The sequence below is a fragment of the Pyxicephalus adspersus genome, chromosome 2 (assembly GCF_032062135.1).
Source record: "Pyxicephalus adspersus chromosome 2, UCB_Pads_2.0, whole genome shotgun sequence".
Taxonomy (NCBI): domain Eukaryota; kingdom Metazoa; phylum Chordata; class Amphibia; order Anura; family Pyxicephalidae; genus Pyxicephalus; species Pyxicephalus adspersus.
Genome location: NC_092859.1, coordinates 53,193,664 through 53,212,330, shown reverse-complemented (window position 1 = coordinate 53,212,330; position 18,667 = coordinate 53,193,664). Strand labels below are relative to the sequence as shown.

The following is an 18,667-nucleotide window of genomic DNA, read 5'->3' as shown; positions in this document are numbered from 1 at the left end:
AGTGGACCGTTTCTTTGGTTACATGTATAATCTTTTGTTAATGATTCAATGTTTATGTTATGATACCTGTATCACGATTTTTGTATGAATAAAAAAAAAAGTATAAAAAAAAAAAAAAAAGATCAGTATGATAAAGTAGTGTAAGTGAACCAGCAAAATGCAAACTCTGTCTTTCTTAATATGCACAATTCCCCTATTCATCTACCATGATGCCATTGTTGCCAACCTAATCTTTCATTTTTTATGGGCTGAACTCTGGACTCTTTTTTTTTACATAAACTAAAATTCTGCAATAAAATTAGCAATCAGGCAAGTTCAATATTGAAGAAAGGACAGGTGATGTTTCTTCTGCATTAAAATATACTTCTGTCTGATCACTGTCTTCTGTTAAATATCCCCTGGTAATGAGTGAACTACCGTGCCATGTCTCCCGCACATGGCAGGGTAGTTCACTCATTACCAGGGGTAAGAGTCTGCAATTCATATGGGAGACATTTCCAAGTCTCTGGCCGGTGCGCCCCCCCCCCCCCCCCTCAAGCTGGGCGTTGCACCGGTAAGAGCCACGGACCACCAAAATTTTCTCCACAGGATCACAGGTTGGGGACTGCTAGTTTACTGTACCATCTGTATGCTGATGACCTATCTGTCCACCCCTGACTTATCTCCCTCAGTCCTGGGCAAGGTTTCATGCTGCCTGTCAGCCATCTCATCATGGAAGTCTGACAGGTTTCTGAAACTCAACCTGGATAAAACAGAATTCATCATCCTTCAAAATTCCTCTCATTTATCTCCCATATTCAGAATATTTCTAGGTCCTGTTACATTCACCTGCACAACATCTTCAAACTCCACTCCTATCTGTCCCCAGTGACCTACTAAAGACTTCCTCTCTCATACCCTTGTCACATGCACGGCTCCAAGATTTTTCTCAAGACATTCTCTGGAATTCTATTCAGCTTGCTCCTACTTTCTGCTCCTTTAAAAGAACACTCAAAACCCATCTTTTCAAACTTGCCTACCTGTCATCTTCTGTCTCCTAAAACCCTTACTATTTCCCGCCATTTCATTGACTCCTCCTATTGTGTGATACTTCCACCACCTGGAGTGTAAGTTCTTTGGGGCCGGGTCCTCGCTCCCTCCTGTGTCACTGTCTGTATCTGTCTGTCATTTGCAACCTCTATTTAATGTACAGTGCTGCATAATATGTTGGCACTATATAAAATCCTGTTTATTAATATTAATATTTATGTTTAACCAAGGCATTTTTTTCTGCTGCGTGGGAATAAATTGTAGGCGGGTGGCTGTATTGTGACCTAGCTTTTTAGTGAAAGGGGCTAGGGAGAACACTGATACACATGCATACTGTACACATACAGTACTACATACATACTACACACATACAGGGCCGCCATCAGAACTTTTTCCCCCCCCCCCCCCCCTTTATATCCAATTAAAGTTGATTTTGTTTTTAGAACTTCAATCTGACAATACAATAGTAATGCTGAAAGTTATAGCAGGGCTCAGCCAATCTTGCCACCTGACACTGACAAGTTAAACTGGCCTTAGACGGGTGGTGGCTGAGCAATGGCCGCATAAGCAGTGCATTTTAGGAGCTCCATGGCTACCCAGGCTAATTTCGTTAGTCAGCACCGGTCATCTGGCCCCATTGCTGCCTCCCACCCCATGCCCAAACAGAAGAAGCCCAAGGGAGCGATTAGCACAACCGGCAGATTGGGTTTTCCTATTTTTTTTCTGACTGACTGCACCAAGACCGCGGGACCGGCCCGCATCCAAGATGGCACCCAAACGTGCGTCGACCTCACAGACACTGCTGATCTTGCTCTGGAACGCTGTAACACAATAAGAATTAGAGCCATACCTGAGTCCATAAGAAACCTAGATTTAAGGGCCACAGCACAGGCCATCTTGAATCTGGCATTAGATAGATCAGTTGGTGATCACATAGAGTTAGATCGTGTACATAGAGTTGGTTCGAGAAGGAGAAACGCTATTGTCCATCCACAGGATGTCGTTTGTCTACTACACAACTACTAAACTACTACACGGTTAAGGAACAAATCCTGCACAAAGCTTGGTAGAAAGGCAATATTGATTTTGAGGGAACACAGATTCAGCTATTTCCAGATATGTCCAATCGGACCTTGCGTTTGAGAGGGGTGCTGCGGCCTTTGCTGGGCATCACTGCCCATGCAGCCAATTATTGCTGGGGTCACCTATTCCACTTTATTATATCAGTACTCAATACTACTTTTGCTCTCCATACCCCGGATCAGCTGCCAGCCCTTTTTAAATTCCTTGGCAGCAATCCCATTTGGTTGGAATGCTTAGAGGATCTGATGAATGTACCTTTTAGACCTGGTGCACCCAGCGCTATTAGAAGACGTTTGAGACATGCCTCTCCACCAGTTGCCAGAGCCTCCAACTCCATGGTTTAAAATGAGTTATTAGCTCCTTGATCGGAAGCCGGACACTTCTCCATCTTTCTCATTTTCTCAGCTTTTTTTCTTTTGAGTGCTTATACTGCCATCTTACAAATTTTCCTACTTGCTTTCACCACCTGCAAAATGTTTCGCACGTGTAATTGTGTCCTCCATCTAGTACAAGGCCCAGCATTTTGTTTCTACTTGTTGGAACTTTCTCCTGATATGAACACCTGACAAAGTCTTGGACCCATCAGTATTCCTTACCTACCAGTTGACACTGTGGGTCTCCTTCTTGCAGCAGATCATTTGTGATACTCTAAGTATCACTTACTCACATGCCTCACATGCCTCACATGCCTCACAGGCCCGACTTCTCTCCAGGATCGGTGATATATAGTTATACATCACTCGTTTTTATCTTGTTCAGTTTTATGAGGTGCACTTTTCCTTTAATGTGTAATGATACTTACATGATAGGTCAATGTTTTTATGCCTGTGCTATGCAAGTACCACGTTCATGTTAGAAATTACTCAGTCTTATGACTTGCTTTACTTTTTTCTACACGTAAGCTGATATCTAGACAGGTCCATATGGAAGCACAATAGCTTGGTTTTAGTTATTGCTCAGTTTTATGAGGTGTGTTTTTTTCCCAGGCATATTGATATTCCATGACCAAGCCTGTATTTTGTTATTTTGCATGGGTTCATTCTCCCATATAATCAAACCGCATATTGCTTAGTTCTATGAGGTACATTTTATCTATAAGTATTTTGCTTACACTATTGCCACGGCTGGTATTGCTCAGTTTTATGAGGTAAACCTTTATGCCCCAATTATTGCCACCTTAATGGTAGATCAGCTTTTCCCTACATTTACCTACATGCGTTATGGTCACAATGTTACTTTGTTTAAATTTGCTCAGTTTCATGAAGTGCACTCCTTTGCCTTACCTACTGTTGTTATTATGTTAGTTCCACTCAACTGCATCTATAAGCGCTATGGCCACAACACTGTTACTTATTAGCCTGTCCTAAATAGCATGCTTCTAGTTATAGTATATACCCTACCATATGTGCCCTCTCAATGTCACTGATATACAGGTTTCAGCTCAGTTATATGAGGTACGCCTTTTTATCCCTACTTTTGGCAGCCTTATGGTGGATCAGTTGGTCAACATATGTGATATATTCTCAATGATTCCAATTTAATTTTGCTCAGTTTAATGAGGTATGCACCCTTACCATGTATACTGATAGTTCTTTGATTGGCCACTACTTATCTGCGTTTATAAGTATTGTAATTACAGGTTTAATTTCTCCCCGTTGGGTCGTTACTCTCCTATACTTATTATTTTAATGTTGTGGCCTATATATTTATTAGGCGTTACATCCACCCTTGCTACATTTTACATTTTTTCTGTATTAAGGCCCTCTCTTGTTCCTACCTGTTTCTGGAATGCATATGGTCACAGTTAAGCTACATACACACTTCCAATTATTATCGTTGGAAAACGAACGACGAACGTTCATGCACGATATATATGAACGATCGTATAGCACCGATCCTGCACATAGAGTTAACGACACGATCGTTCATAGATATTGTACACACAATAGATACGATCATTTGAGCGATAGAGGAACTATGTGCACGACAGGAAAGTGAACGGACGTTCGTTCATCACGCATGCTCTGAACATGGACGATCAACGAACGACTGTACACACGAACGATGTTCAACGATCGTCGTCCAATCCGATCCGTCAGTCCGGTCGTTCGTTTCCAGCGACTTTCCTCGTTCGTCGGCGTCGTTGGTTACTTTTTTACCAACGATTTTTTGCCCAATCGATCGTTCGTCGTTCGATTGGAACGATAAAAATTGGAAGTGTGTACGCACCTTTAGGCCTCCTGTTCCATGCGCTATTGTTTACACTTCCCTCACATAGGCTACTCGCTCTCATTAAGAGATCCAAGTTTTGTACTGATTGTTGAGGTCTGCTTTTACTGCAGACCCACTTAGTTAACTTTTTCCTCTCCTTTCAATTACCCACCTTCCCCCACTTCCTTCCCCTTCTTTTTTTTTAATTTCCCTCAAGTTCACAGCTGCACACACCCTATTTTTGATGCTGCTCTATTCCCTAATCATGACATTCCAATTCACCTCAAATATTGCCTGAGGCTTGAACTCCCCAACCAAAAGATCCATTCTACTTAATAATCTAGGCAGGTCTAAATGTCATGTCGCCTTCATTCAAGAGACACATTCTAAGCATGATAAAATACCTAACTTGTGCAACAGGCAGGTTCAATGAAGCTACCACAGTTCTTCTCCTGATTCTAAATCCAGGGGTGTATGCATCCTTCTGGAAACATCCATCACATGGTCCCTCCTCTCAAATCTGACCCAGAGAGTGTATTCCTTATAGTTCAAGGGAAAATAATGTCTTGGCTGTTTACACTTGTAAATATTTACCTACCAAATACCAATCAGATTTCCTTCTTGGAAGGAGTGCTGAAGTTATTGGAGGGTACTGATCTGGGCACTGTTATTTTTGGCAGAGATTTCAAGCTGACGCTCAGCCCGCCACAAGATGTATCCATGGGTCGATCACACCTCCCTTTCTCGTTAAAAACTTTGTTACATGATCATCATTTGGTTGACATCTGGCGCATTCAGTACCCTAGCGCCCAAAACTACTTTTTCTACTCCCCAGTGCATAAAACATATTCGAGAGTTTATTTTTCAGATCACGTCCCGGTCTCACTATGGGTCAACTCTTCAGTTCACTCCACTAAACCAGTGACCTGGAAGTTAAATGACTTGCTGCTGGATGTGTCGGATGTCACCACTAAGATTGAAGGGAGCTCCAAGACTTTTTTATGCAGAACGTCTGTTCATACGTTTTATAGTCACCTTTATAATATTTCTTCAGAAGCCTGGCTGGCTGCTAGCCTTCCCAACATCTCGTCTGAAGTAGCTGAACTGATAGATAAACCCATCACTTTGGAAGAATTGCAATCAGCAATCTCGAGGGCTGCGTCTGGTAAAGCTCCAAGCCCTGATAGACTCACATTAGTGTAGTACAAAAAATACTTGGGTATTCATGACCCTCACATATTAGATATCAGGCTTTGTTTGCTATAGGTTACAGCATTCAGGGATAACCCTGCATACTTATTAGGGCCGCATGTAGAGAAGAAAAACACTGTTTTTTTAAATGTTTACCATTTTTTCCTTTTTCACAGGTAAAGTATTTTGTACTTTTAATATGACACAGCCCAAAAAAATTTTTTTCACTTGCCAAGGATAATATATTTAGTGTATTTCAGGTCTGCTGAATCCAGAGACCTCATCGGTTTCATTGAGTTGGCTCTAGATCTTGTGATATAAGAATCAGAATAAACGATTTTACCAACAACAAATGTTAACACAGCATATTATTATTAATCTGTATTTAAAATGATGTTTTGCATTTTATATATTAAATGTAGCCTTATTTTCATGAAACTTTTATTCATACATTTTCTTTTTTTTTTACAGAAATATGAGTTCTTCGAGTTTAAATGTGTTTTGCTACATTTGTGGTGAATATTCTCAGCAAAAAAAGAGAGGAAATGAAACATTACAGAATTTGTGAAACTAGCATATCTTGCATATTTTGGTATTAAACTGGGGGACCAAGATTAGTATTGGGCTCCCCATATGGTATGCAAAACTTGTGTAGCGTGTCTACGTCAGTGGAAAAATGGAAAACTGAAAACTTTGAAATTTGGTGTACCTATGGTATGGGGAGAGCCACAAATCATCATAATGATTGTTTTTTTTTTGTGCTGTGAATGTAGAAGGTTTCAATAGTTACAAGAAAAACAAGTGGGAGTAACCGGATTTGGAATCAGCAAGACCACCTAGTGCTGATATTCCCATACCAGTGTTCAGTACACTCCCGGATATTCCTGTATCCGACATGGAGGATATACAGAGTTTGGAATGTAATCCAGGAGTTAGTAGTGGAAGTGAATTTGAAGGAAGTGTTTCATAAAACCAGCAGTTCTCCCAAGAAGAGTTCAATGGTTTAATACGTGACCTAAGTCTGTCAAAACTAACATCTGAACTTTTAGCATCCAAGTTAAAAGAAAATACCTGTCTGAGACCGGAAGTTAAAATAATGGTTTATAGGACAAGAGAGGTGACAGAATACTGAGCAGAAGGCGAGAAAAGGCCAAGAAAAGGCGGCTTTTCATAGACGGTTACACTCGAAGTTTGAAATCTGTTTAACTGCATAATGGCAACTGCTATGCATCAATTCCAATTGGTCACTCAACAAAACAAAGAATAGGAAAATATCAAAATGGTCTTACAAAAGATTTTCTATCATGAACACCAATAGTCCATATGTAATAATTTAAAAATGGTGAACTTCTTGGAGAGCAAAGTGGATACACAAAGTACCCATGTTTCATCTGCTTGTGGGATAGTGGAACAAAGCAGGTTCACTGGAAAAAAAGTGACATGGCCTCCAAGGGCAAACATGAAAAAAGGTGCAGCGAACATCATTAATGAGCCAATGGTTGACAAAGAAAAAATCATTCTCCCTCCACTACACATAAAGCTGGGATTATTGAAGCAATTTGTTAGAGCTCTGAACAAGGACGGGTATTGCTTCAAATACATTTGTAGATTCTTCCCTGGATTGAGAACTGAAAAATTAAAAGCAGGAATCTTTAATAGACCCCAGATTCGAAAACGTAAAAATGATTCTAATTTCACAAGTTACATGACTGATACTGAAGCTTCTGACTGGCACAGCTATGTCATGGTTGTCAAGAACTTCTTGGGTAACCATAAAGCACAAAATTATGAAGAACTGGTACAAAACTTGCTCTTAAACTTTAAAAATTTGGGTGCTGCTCTGAGCACAAAGGTACGCTATCTCCATAGCCATTACCAAAAATTTCCGGAAAAACTTGGCGATTTCAGTGAGGAACAAGGGGAGAGGTTCCATCAAGATATAAAGGTGATGGAAGAAAAGTATCAGGGCAGATGGGATAGACACATATTAGCAGACTACTTCTGGAGCCTTCAAGGTGATTGTCCAGATCATCAGCATAAAAAGAAATTATACAAACTGAGTTTTTCAATTACTTTTTTGTGATTAGTTTTGTTAATATATTGAATATAGAATATATTGACATTAGGTATTTCAAAAATTTAATTTTGTATACATAGGCATATCTAGTTTAATTTTGCTTCATTTTCATGTTTCATTAGTTTTCTATAAGGTTAATATTGAGGTCTCAAAACCTAGAGCCAATCTAGCAAAACCAATACCATTTCTGGAATGTGTACATTAAACATAACTTAAAATGACTTTAATCTGTTTGGCAAGAAAATGTTTGTTGACCAGTGTTACAATAGGACTTGCTCTTAAATGATCTTTTGTGCATTATTGTTAACCACCAGTAGATAGTGCTGTGTTACAAACAGCAAGACGTTGTTATTTACATACATGGGAACATAGTGCCATCTAATGGCCCAAGTATAAACCAGGATTCTTTTTGTATTGGCATTCAGGTCTGATAAGGAAACACAATACCTCTGTCTCAGGTGAGATTATTTCAAGAGTTTATTTAGAATAGAGGTTACAAAGTTAAAGATTAGAGATAGAGGTAAGCAAAAGTGTGGAGACTCAATGGCACACAGTCAGACCTCCACTACCAGAAGATATAATGATTCTACACTGCTTGATTTGATGTAAGATTTGAAGTAATTTCATAATTATTACAACCTATGGAGACATAGTTTTTGCTCTTATCTCAACCAACTTCATCAAGATATACCAGCCGTACTTTGCACATACACAAGTTCCAGGAATACCTGGAACAGTCACTGGCAGTACCAGTGCCCCCTCAATTTATTCTTATTGAGAATCGGTCATCCATTAGCTAAAGTATACAACCAACCTAGGTTAATGTCAATTCACTACAATAGGTATAATATTTATTTTCTTCGTCAGGTCAAAAAAAAATAGTATTTATGGTAAATCATGGTTTGGTTAGTGCTATCCAGATTTTCTTTTATATGAGCATTTGTAAGCTCTGTATTGTTTAAACATATCAAGGCTAACGGAGTGTTGGTGCTTCTTTAAATTGTACCATAAAAATTTTGTGTCATACATTTCTACTCTTATGCTGATGCTGCAGTGTCAATATAGCAGTCAATTTCAGGGTAGTTAATATGACCCTTACTACTGTCCCAGCCTGTGTTGCTATTTATCTGTGTAAGGAATTGATGATTTACCTCCTCATTATCACTGAGGGGCCTATAAAAGTTCAATGTTTAACAATCCCGCCTATAGTGATATAACATACAGTTATTATACTTACCAGCATAAACTTGGTTCCCACATGTTGCTTTTGGGTTTATCAAAATAGGTTCATTGTTTGATGGGGGAGGTTCATAATCTACATCACTGTTGCCCTCATCACCATCATCTGCATTAGGAGATTCATAGTCTGCCCCATCATCTGATGCATCTGGATCTTCATAATCATCATCCTGTTTGTAAGAAATATTAATTACTTTAGAATAAAGTACAATTTTAAAATTTTGAAACTGAAAGTTAAGATGAAATAGGTGTGAGCTGCCTAAGGTGCTCACGCAGGGATTCACAAGGCAGCATCCAGTAAAACAGGCAGGGGTGGAGTACAAACTTCAGGCGTCTGCTGTTCTTTATTAGCAAGTGACGAAAAACAAAACAGCTAGCCAGATAGCTCCTGACTTACTCTTTTGGTAGCCCTGTCTAATCTAAATAGAGATCCATAAGCACAAATGGGGTGATTCACAGTCTTTGGGAACTTCCTATGGCAACAGTCTTTGTGGAGCTCTTTCCTCTGCAGCCTCCAGCAACCTACTAGATACGAGGTTTGCTGAACTGTATGCCTGACAGACTAGTACACATGTGCTTAGGCTGCACAGGCAGGAAGAACCTAGGTAAAGACCCGGTGGTCAGGGAACCTACTCATCCTACTCCAGGACCCTAAACTGGTTTTCCAACACTACTATGGAAAACTATATTCCTATTTTCCCAGCGTTCTCAACTAATTTTTTTAAAATTGCTGAACCTGGGTGTGATAAAAACACCATTGCACACCTTTCCAATTAAGCATTGTGACCCCTGTCACATAAGGATAAGTTATTATTTACTAAATGTGTTTTTGTGTCAAAAACAGTATTTTCACAAAAAAAAAAAAATTCTACTATTTTTACAAATGTTGCCAGCTGCCATTTCAGATAATGATATTCTCACCAAAATTGTTGAGGGGGACAGGGTCTGGATGATCTTTGAGAACATGTACCAAGGAAAACGTGCATAACCTTTAAATTTAGATAATTTTGCCACTAATAAAGTTCACAGTAATACTCCACTCAACTAATTTAGCAATCTGTTTAAAAAACTCATATTAGCCCTTCTTGTATTTATTGATAGTGTACATGTGTGAAATAAAATGGTTTTGTTTTTCTGTTTAGAAACTATAAACAACGGAATGTATGGAACAGTCACACAAGCACATTTCTAACATAGGAGACAGTCAATTTCACTTTGCTCCACCAATGGAAAGTGAGAATTCAAAAAGTCAAACAACTATTAAACTGATGACAGTCAGAAGTTTTTGGAGAATGAGGATACTACCCTAGGTGAACAAGAAATAAAAGTAGGTTCTACTTTGAAATGTAATTGGAGGATACAAGAATAAAGCTATTATTACAGATTGGCATAATTTTTCATGGATTCACAACAATGACATGAACTAGTTAACTGAATAGTTATTAATTAGTCTGTTGATATTTGTGGAATCAAGGAAAGTTTAACAAATGGGATGTCAAGAAGATCAGCACAGGAAAAAAAAACATGCACAATATGCTGGCTAATAGCAACTTTTTTTTTAGTTATTTGTTAACCAAACCACTGCTTCACTTCTGCAAGATACAGATGTCTACAATGCAGCAAGTCTGAGTTGTAGTGGCTATTCAAACAACAAACAAAAGGGATTACAAGAAAACTGTCAAGTAGTTAGGCATTCCAAAAGGTAGCAACAAACGTGGTTGATTTCTTCTATCATGCATTGATATTTTACATTTTTGAATACCAGACCCTACAGTACAGTAGATGGCATATTTTCAAAGCAGAACCATTTTTTAGGTAAAGAAAGATCGTGTGTATTATTCTCAATTGCACCATGACCATACTGTGTATCATTCAAGTATGCCATGGTTACACTGTGCCAGTCATTCAAACCATCCGTACCTACTACCATATAGCACCGTATCCCATATGTCAGCAACATACACAGTTACACGATCAGCGTCTTTCTTTTTTCAATGACAGAAAAGTCACTCCTGTTGATAGCCATTCTCAAAGCCCAAGCCTCCTGGGATTCATGACGGACGTATCACAGGAGGCTCTGCACTCCCATTAGTCTTCACCGCCGCGGAAGTAATGACAGAATCTTCAAGGCTTTGCCTTTGTTTGTTTTTTTTAAAAAAGCCATTTAATGAAAAAACAAAAGGTTTTGTTTTACCCTTCTATATAAAGCAAAAATTGTGGTCATAGGTCCACTTTAAGGTGGGCTATTTGAAGACCAGGATCCCCAAGTTGAGTTTGTATATACTGCTCACTGCCGGCTGGAGTCAAATCTCAAGCTGTCCACATACCTTCTGTGAACTCCATTTTCTTTTTAACAGTTAGAGAAAGGGAAACATAAGGAAAGTGGGGGACTCCTGTGGCTAAACCCCCATTAAATTTGATCCCTCTTATCATACCATGGAGCCCTGTCACATATAAATGTCCCTTTATGTTCTTCTAACCTCAATTTCTCCTAAAAGGCTAGCTGTAGGTATATTTAAACGTAGGTGCAAGTGGGGGACTTCTGTGGCTAAGCCCTAAAATCTTTTTGCTGTGGCACCATCACATAATACAAAAAAACTATACCTATCATATCATGCTATCCTGTCACACATTTATGGCCACTTACCTTCTGTGAACCCCTATTTGTCAGGAACAGGGAGCTGTGGAGGCCTGAAAATGTAGTAGTAAGATCAAGTATGACCCCCTGTCACATGAATTGACTTTCTCTGGAAGTATCCATTGTGAAGAGTATCCATTGCGGTACGAAGAGTGGTAAAAGGGGCAGAAAAGGGAGGCATTTATCATTAGGCGACTTTGCTGTGGGTGCCTCAGGGGTTCATACAAAATATTGATGGCCCTAGAACCAGATACACAACATCACCTAGTGATAGAAAGACTTTTACTACTTTCTGTGTCTGTATCTCACAATATCATGGAGCTAAATAAGTAAACTGTAAGGATCTGATAGTCAGATAACATTTTCAGGACCCCCTAAACAAATTTAACCCACAAGCAGCATGAAAGATACAAAACTAAAGCTATCATACAGTACTGGCAGGTCATTTAATGCTCCCTGCTCACCATTTCTAAACCAAAAAACAGAAACTACACCATACAATGTGCCTTGTCAGTTATAGGGGCCGCTAACCTTCTTTGTTCCCTAATAACTCTGCAACAGATACTTCCAGAGAAATGCAATTCATTTGACAGATAGCAAAGGTGGGCATGTTCTTACTACTATATCTTCAGGTCCCCACAGTTCCCTGTTCCTGACAAACTGAGGTTCACAGAAGGTAAGTGGCCAGATGTGTGTGACAGGGTGGTACAGTATTATAGGTATAGTTTTTTGTATCATGTGATGGTGAGGCAGAAATAAAAGTTCCCAAATTGCACCTACATTTTAATATAACTACAGCTCCCGTTTCAGGAAAAATTGGGGTTCAAAGAACATAAACGGACGTTTATAAGTGACAGTACACCATAGTATGATAGGAGTGATGAAGTATTTGGTGGGGAAAAGGGGGGATGGGGGTAGCCACAAGAGTCCTGGAGTGAGTCACTATGTGACTCATCCCAAGGTATATCAAGCTTGTGACCAACAAACCATCATATGCACAGATATTCTAAATTTTTTTATAATTAGGAACTCATGATAATTACAATTGCTTCTTAAGACTTGACAAAACCCCCACATAGGAGTTATTTATGTAAATAGGTTCCTAGAAAAAGGTTAATTGTTCCTGCACAAAATGTACACATTTTGTTGTTTAACCCCCTTAGTGGTACTCCCGAGTGTGACTTGATGGATTGGATGGGATGGGTTTAATGGGATGGATTTTACTTGCAAAAAGTAATCCTGAGTCACACTCGGGGTTGCTAAAAACAATTAAAAAATCCGGTTTCCCGGTGACGTCGGTGCATGAGTCAGTGCGGGTGGGAGGTACGGCCGGAAATTCAAGTAATTTTGTATTGGATTCAATACAAAATAACTGTATTGAGTCAAACAGGAAGAAATCTTTATATTATACATATTGCTAAAACAATAAAAAAAATCACTTACCTTGTTGCTCTGGTGTCTTCCATCATCAACCGGCGTCCTGCTCCTCCGTCTAGGTCCTTGGGTGGCGTCCTCCTTCTCCGATCTTCTCCCAGCGACTGCAGAGACATTCTCCGGGGTTTCCCGGTGACGTCGGTGCATGCGTCGGTCCAAGTGGGAGGTACGACCGGAAATTCAAATAATTTTGTATTGGATTCAATACAAAATAACTGTATTGAGTCAAACACAAAGGAATGTTTATATTATATATACATAATTATATTATATATATATATATATATATATATATATATATATATATATATATAAAATACATGCTACTGTACAGGTATATTACAGGTTTCTGTATTTTGTATTTTATGCACCCTTTTTTTAACAGATTTTTGTGTTTTTTTATTTCAAGTTTATTGAATAGATTTAATAAATATTGGACATATTTTGGTGAGTTATGCCTAAGAATTATAAGCCTACAATGTAAAATAAATTTCCATTCAAAAAATTGTAACGCTTTTTGCATAGAAATACTGACATAATTAGAACGCTAGGGAGGTTAATTTGTAAAGTAGAAAGTCCTTTGGTTGTTTCTATTTATTTATGATATACATTTTACTGTTATGAACTCATACATCGCCTAAATCATTTAGAACACTAGCCACATTTGATTGTTTTCACACGTGTCAAAAACAGCTTCATCTATAGTTTTTACAGAGAAACTGGGTCTCATGGTGGGTAAGGGGAGAGCTATGTGTAACAGGGTAGCATGATATCATTGGGTATAACATTTTAAGGAGGGAGGGGGAATGTGGACAAAAAGTGTTTCCTATTAGCTCCCACATTTTCAGTTGGCAAAAACCCTGCCGTTCCAGAGAAATTGGAGTTCAGAGAAGGTAGGTAAGTAGGTAAGTCTCCAGTTATGTGTAACAGGCACCCCACCAGCCGCTCAGTCCCTCACACCCCAGCCTCTGCAGATTTGACATCTCCCCTGAGCCAGGGTTCCGGGGCATGAGGAAGGGGTAACAGCACTGAAACCTCACTGCCAACCTAAACACAGCCTTAATGTTTTGTGAGCAGGCCAATTTATATTTGGGGCACCACAGTGCGCAGACAATTGTCTGGACCCTTATGCTCACTGCCATGGAAGTGGCGCCCGGGGGTTCCTAACATGCAAAATCAATTTGGGGACCCAAATTGAAATAGTCCCCGTTAAAGTGGACCTATCACTACAATGTTAAAGTAATATAGAAAAGTAGACACCCCTTTTCATGAAATGTTTTTTTAAAAAAACAAAAAGACAAAGCCCCTTCCCTTCTGTTGTTACCGATGCGATGGTAAAGACTGAATGGGAGCTCAGAGCCTTCTGGGAGTTTGGTACCCTGTGCAAACATTCCATCTATTGATACACCATAGAGACATTTGTAGATTGGAACAAAGTTTTTGTTAGTTTATATGGAGAGGTCGTAAGGCCTGTATAAAATATTTTCCAAATAATAGACTGTATAATGTGTTAGGTTTGTTTGGACATGCACAAGACTTAGTGTGCTCAACATCTTTTTATACTTTCTTGAGATTGCAGGAGGAGATGGTAAAACCTTGGTCAATGGGGGGAGGGGATACTGCATGTGCCCTTTCATGACTTACCAGACAATAAAAAACATAATGTCCTGCTGAGGGATTCTGTTATAGCTTGGAGAGGGTTAAATAGGTTGACAGGTTCTCTTGGTACCCTTTCGACTCAAATGCCGCTCTGATCTTCCACAGCGTTCCCTCAAGGCCAAGATTTTTATATTTGCAAGACTTATTAAATGAACAAGGAAAAGTGGCAACATTTGCTGAAATTCAGAAGAAATATAAAGTTCCCACCTCCCGTTGTCTTCAATACTTACAAGAAGGAAGCTTTGTTAAAACTAGAAAAGCCCTGAGGGAGACTTTTGATCTTATCTTTAACTTTAACTAACTGTGTATAGATAAATATACTTACCTAGATGCCACCCTTTTGCATATTTTCCTTGTTTAAAGTCCTCATAAAGTGCACTATGACGTAAAATAAATGTCAAGGCAGGACCCAGGAAAGCCAGTGATGACATTCGCAATTATCATAATGGCATCACATACAACATGAGTGTTCAAAGAACGATAACCTTTTCTAAAAATATGCTCCCAGTCACATGGTGGAAATAAAGGAACATGCGTTGCCCTTTAAAAACATCCCACTCAGATCTGCTAGTAGGCGTATAGATAAATTTGGAGGCCACTATTCTCCGAAGGCTTGCAGCACATCTGTTAAAATCTGTGAAAAACTTGCCTGGCTTAATGTCAACAAATTTACTGGAAACCTGTTGACATCTAGCCTTTACAAAAAAGTCATGCCTGGAATTATACCAGACCTGGCACCGCATGTGTCACGCTGGAAAATACTGAACATCTAGGGGCCGGTACGGAACACTATAACAGCACAGTGGAACAGGCAGGGAAGCAACAGGCTGGGCAACACAGGGTTAACACAAGAGAGGGACAGGGAAAGCACTGAATCAAGCAACAAATGTAGAAGAAAGATTTAAGGGGCTCAGCACTAGTGGAGACATGCTGCATGAACACAGAGTGCTGTGTGTGAGCCAGCTAAATATTTAAGGGCGATTAAGAGGCTATTTCCCGATTTACTGGCAGGAGGGGCGATAGTGATTAAATCTGGAAGAACAGGCATGCTCAGAGCTGTCTACATGCACAGGAGAGAGGCACCTGTGCTTTATCGAGGAAGAGGTAAATGTAACAGCATGACTATGACAGGTCAGGCATTCCAAATGACTTCTCAATTCTGAATAAAGTGTTAGGATGAGAGGCCTTGTTAGGCAAAACTTCATCAGCACCTTTGTATCTGTATAGTTATCCAGCGCAGTTCTCTCTCTCTGAACACTCAAGGAGAAATAATGACTAACCTCTTCCCTCTTCTTCGTTACTAAAAACAACGAAATTCATACTTGAACAAAAGGCTCCATTTCAGTCACTGTAAAGTCACTTTATTGATTGATGTGTGAGTTTACTGATGACTAGTGCCTCCAGGAAGGAGGAGGAAGTGACATGTTCAGCAGTGTAAACACATAAAATTTGCTTTTTGAATACATGTCTTTCAGATATTAGTCATGGGTAGAAATGGTTGCATTTGAGGAAGCAATCATTATTATTTGAACATTTAGTGAATGCAAATTAAGTATATATTTTTGTATAATAGCTAAAAAAAACAATAGATACAACACAAAAATGTGTTTGTAGATCCAAGAAACCTGCTGAAATCTGTCAGTATTTACAATCAATCAAGCAATCCTGCACCCTATCAGCGCAAAAAATATCAGCTAGTTGAGTCCAAAATGATGGCCTATAAAAAAAATTCTTATTAGCAAGTTATTACACAAGAAGCATCTAATGATGGGTAGATGCCAAGAGCTCTCCCAAGACCTTCACAACCTTATTGTTGCACATAGTGATGGCATTGATTACAAACGTATTTCTAAGCTTCTGAATGTTCCAGTGAGCAATGTTGATGCTCTAACCTGTAAGTGGAAATAACATCATTTGACCCTAACCACAATAAGGTGCTCCTTGCAAGGTTTCTAACAGAGGAGTCAACAGTATATTCAGAAGGATTGTCCAAAAGCTTGTTTATCATTTGCCAACATTTGGACAAACTAGTGAAATACTGGAAGAATATAGTCTGGTCAGATGAGACCAAAATAAACTCTTTGGATGTCATTGCACACGCCATGTTTTGAGGTGAAATGGCACTGCACATAACCCAAAAAACACCATACCAACAGTGAAGTTTGGAGGTGGGAACATCATGGTGTGGTGCTGTTTTTCAGCATATGATACTGGCAGATTTTTTATAATTAAAGGAAGGATGAACAGAGAAATGTACTAGGACATTCCTAATAGGAATAAGCTGCCATCTACCAGGGTGCTGAAGATAAACTGAGGGGGGACATTTTAGCAAAACAGTGATTCCAAATACTCAACTAAGAAACTCTAAATTAGATTCAGACAAAGAAAATAAAGCTGCTAAAATGCTCCAGTCAATCACCCAATTCGAATCCAACTGAAAATCTATGTAAAGAACTAAAGATCAGAGTTCATAAAAGAGGTTCCCAGAACCTTCAAGATTTGAACACAGTTTGTGAGGAAGAATGGGCCAAAATCAAACCTAAGCAATGAATGCAACCAGTTTCCTCTAAAGCTACGTACACACTTCCAATTATTATCGTTGGAAAACGAATGACGAACGATCCTGCACGATATCTACGAACGATTGTATAGCACCGATCCTGCACATAGAGATAACGACACGATTTTATTAGTTTAGTTGCCCTTCTCTGCACTCTCTCCAATTCCACAATGTCCTTTTTGTGAACTGGTGCCCAGAACTGGACTGCATATTCCAGATGTGGTCTGACCAATGCTTTGTACAGGGGCAGTATTATGTCTCCATCTATGCACTCTATTCCTCTTCTAATACAAGAAAGTACTTTACTAGCTTTAGATATTGCAGCTTGGCATTGCATGCTGGTATTAAGTCTACGATCTACCTGAACCCCCAGATCCTTTTCCATTTCTGACTCCCCCAAATGTATTCCTCCTAGAGAGTATGAAGCATGCATGTTGTTAGCCCCCAAGTGCATAACTTTACATTTATCTGTATTTATTATCATTTGCCACTTGGCTACCCAATCAAACAGTACATCCAGGTCTGCTTGTAAATTGACATCCTGTATTAGACTTAATTCTATCATAGTTTGGTGTCATTTGCAAACACAGAAATTGTACTTTTAATCCCAAACTCTAAATCATTTATAAAGATGTTAAACAGTAAAGGTCCCAAACTGAACCCTGGGGTACACCACTAATTACCTTAGACCATTCAGAGTATGAATCATTAATCACTACTCTCTGGATGCGGTTTTTAAGCCAGTTCTCTATGGATTTACAGATTGATATTTCTAAACCTTTTGCCCCTAACATGCAGATTAACCTTCTGTGGGTTACGGGGTCAAATGCTTTAGCGAAGTCCAAGTACACTGTATCAACTGCTACTCCACTGTCTACCTGTTTACTTACTTCCTCATAAAAAGAGAGTACATTTGTTTGACAACTTCAGTCTTTCTTGAAGCCATGCTGACTATCACTAATAATATTATTTCCTACCAGAAACTCCTCCATGTGGTTCTTTATCAAACTCTCTAGGACCTTTCCAATTATGGACATTAAACTAACCGTTCTGTAGTTACCTGGTAATTACTTTGCTCCCTTTTTGAAGATAGGAACCACTTTGGCCCTACACCAATCCATTGGTACCATGCCAGTGACTAAAGAGTCTGCTTTTATGAAGAGTGACTATTCTGGCAGAAAATTCTTCTTCATGAAAATCAGGGATTAGTGTATGCAAAACGAAAGTAATAAAAAAAACAGTTGCTCTACAAAGAACAAGTCTAGATTTCTGCAAAAATGAGTGAATGTGCTAAATTTGCAATGGACCAAAAATAAGCAGGAATAGAACTAACACTGGAACGGTCTGCATGAGGGCTACATGGCCTTGGGTGGCCATCACAAAACTCTTACAGCTTTTCTTTTCCTACCTACCCAGCCTGAATATACCCTCGGAATAGCATTACTTCCTGAAAAAAATATGTCATTAAATAGATCCAGCTGAATTTTACAGATCCAGCAGCTTCACAGGGGTTTTGATACCTCACCAAAGCAAACTAACCACTAAC

The 18,667-nt window shown here is 39.2% G+C and overlaps 1 protein-coding gene across 1 annotated transcript in view; it reads right to left on the bottom strand.

Annotated features, from left to right (window-relative positions):
• The window catches only part of LOC140322411 (lymphocyte cytosolic protein 2-like), a 63,274-nt gene extending 50,256 nt beyond the window's left edge, over positions 1–13,018 (bottom strand). The window contains exons 1-2 of the mRNA XM_072398982.1: positions 12,912–13,018; positions 8,829–9,154 (exon numbers count right to left, since the gene is read on the bottom strand). Of these exons, the coding sequence (XP_072255083.1) occupies positions 8,829–9,154; positions 12,912–13,018 (433 nt within the window). The remainder of the gene's footprint in view (positions 1–8,828; positions 9,155–12,911) is intronic.
• Positions 13,019–18,667: the final 5,649 nt, after the last annotated feature.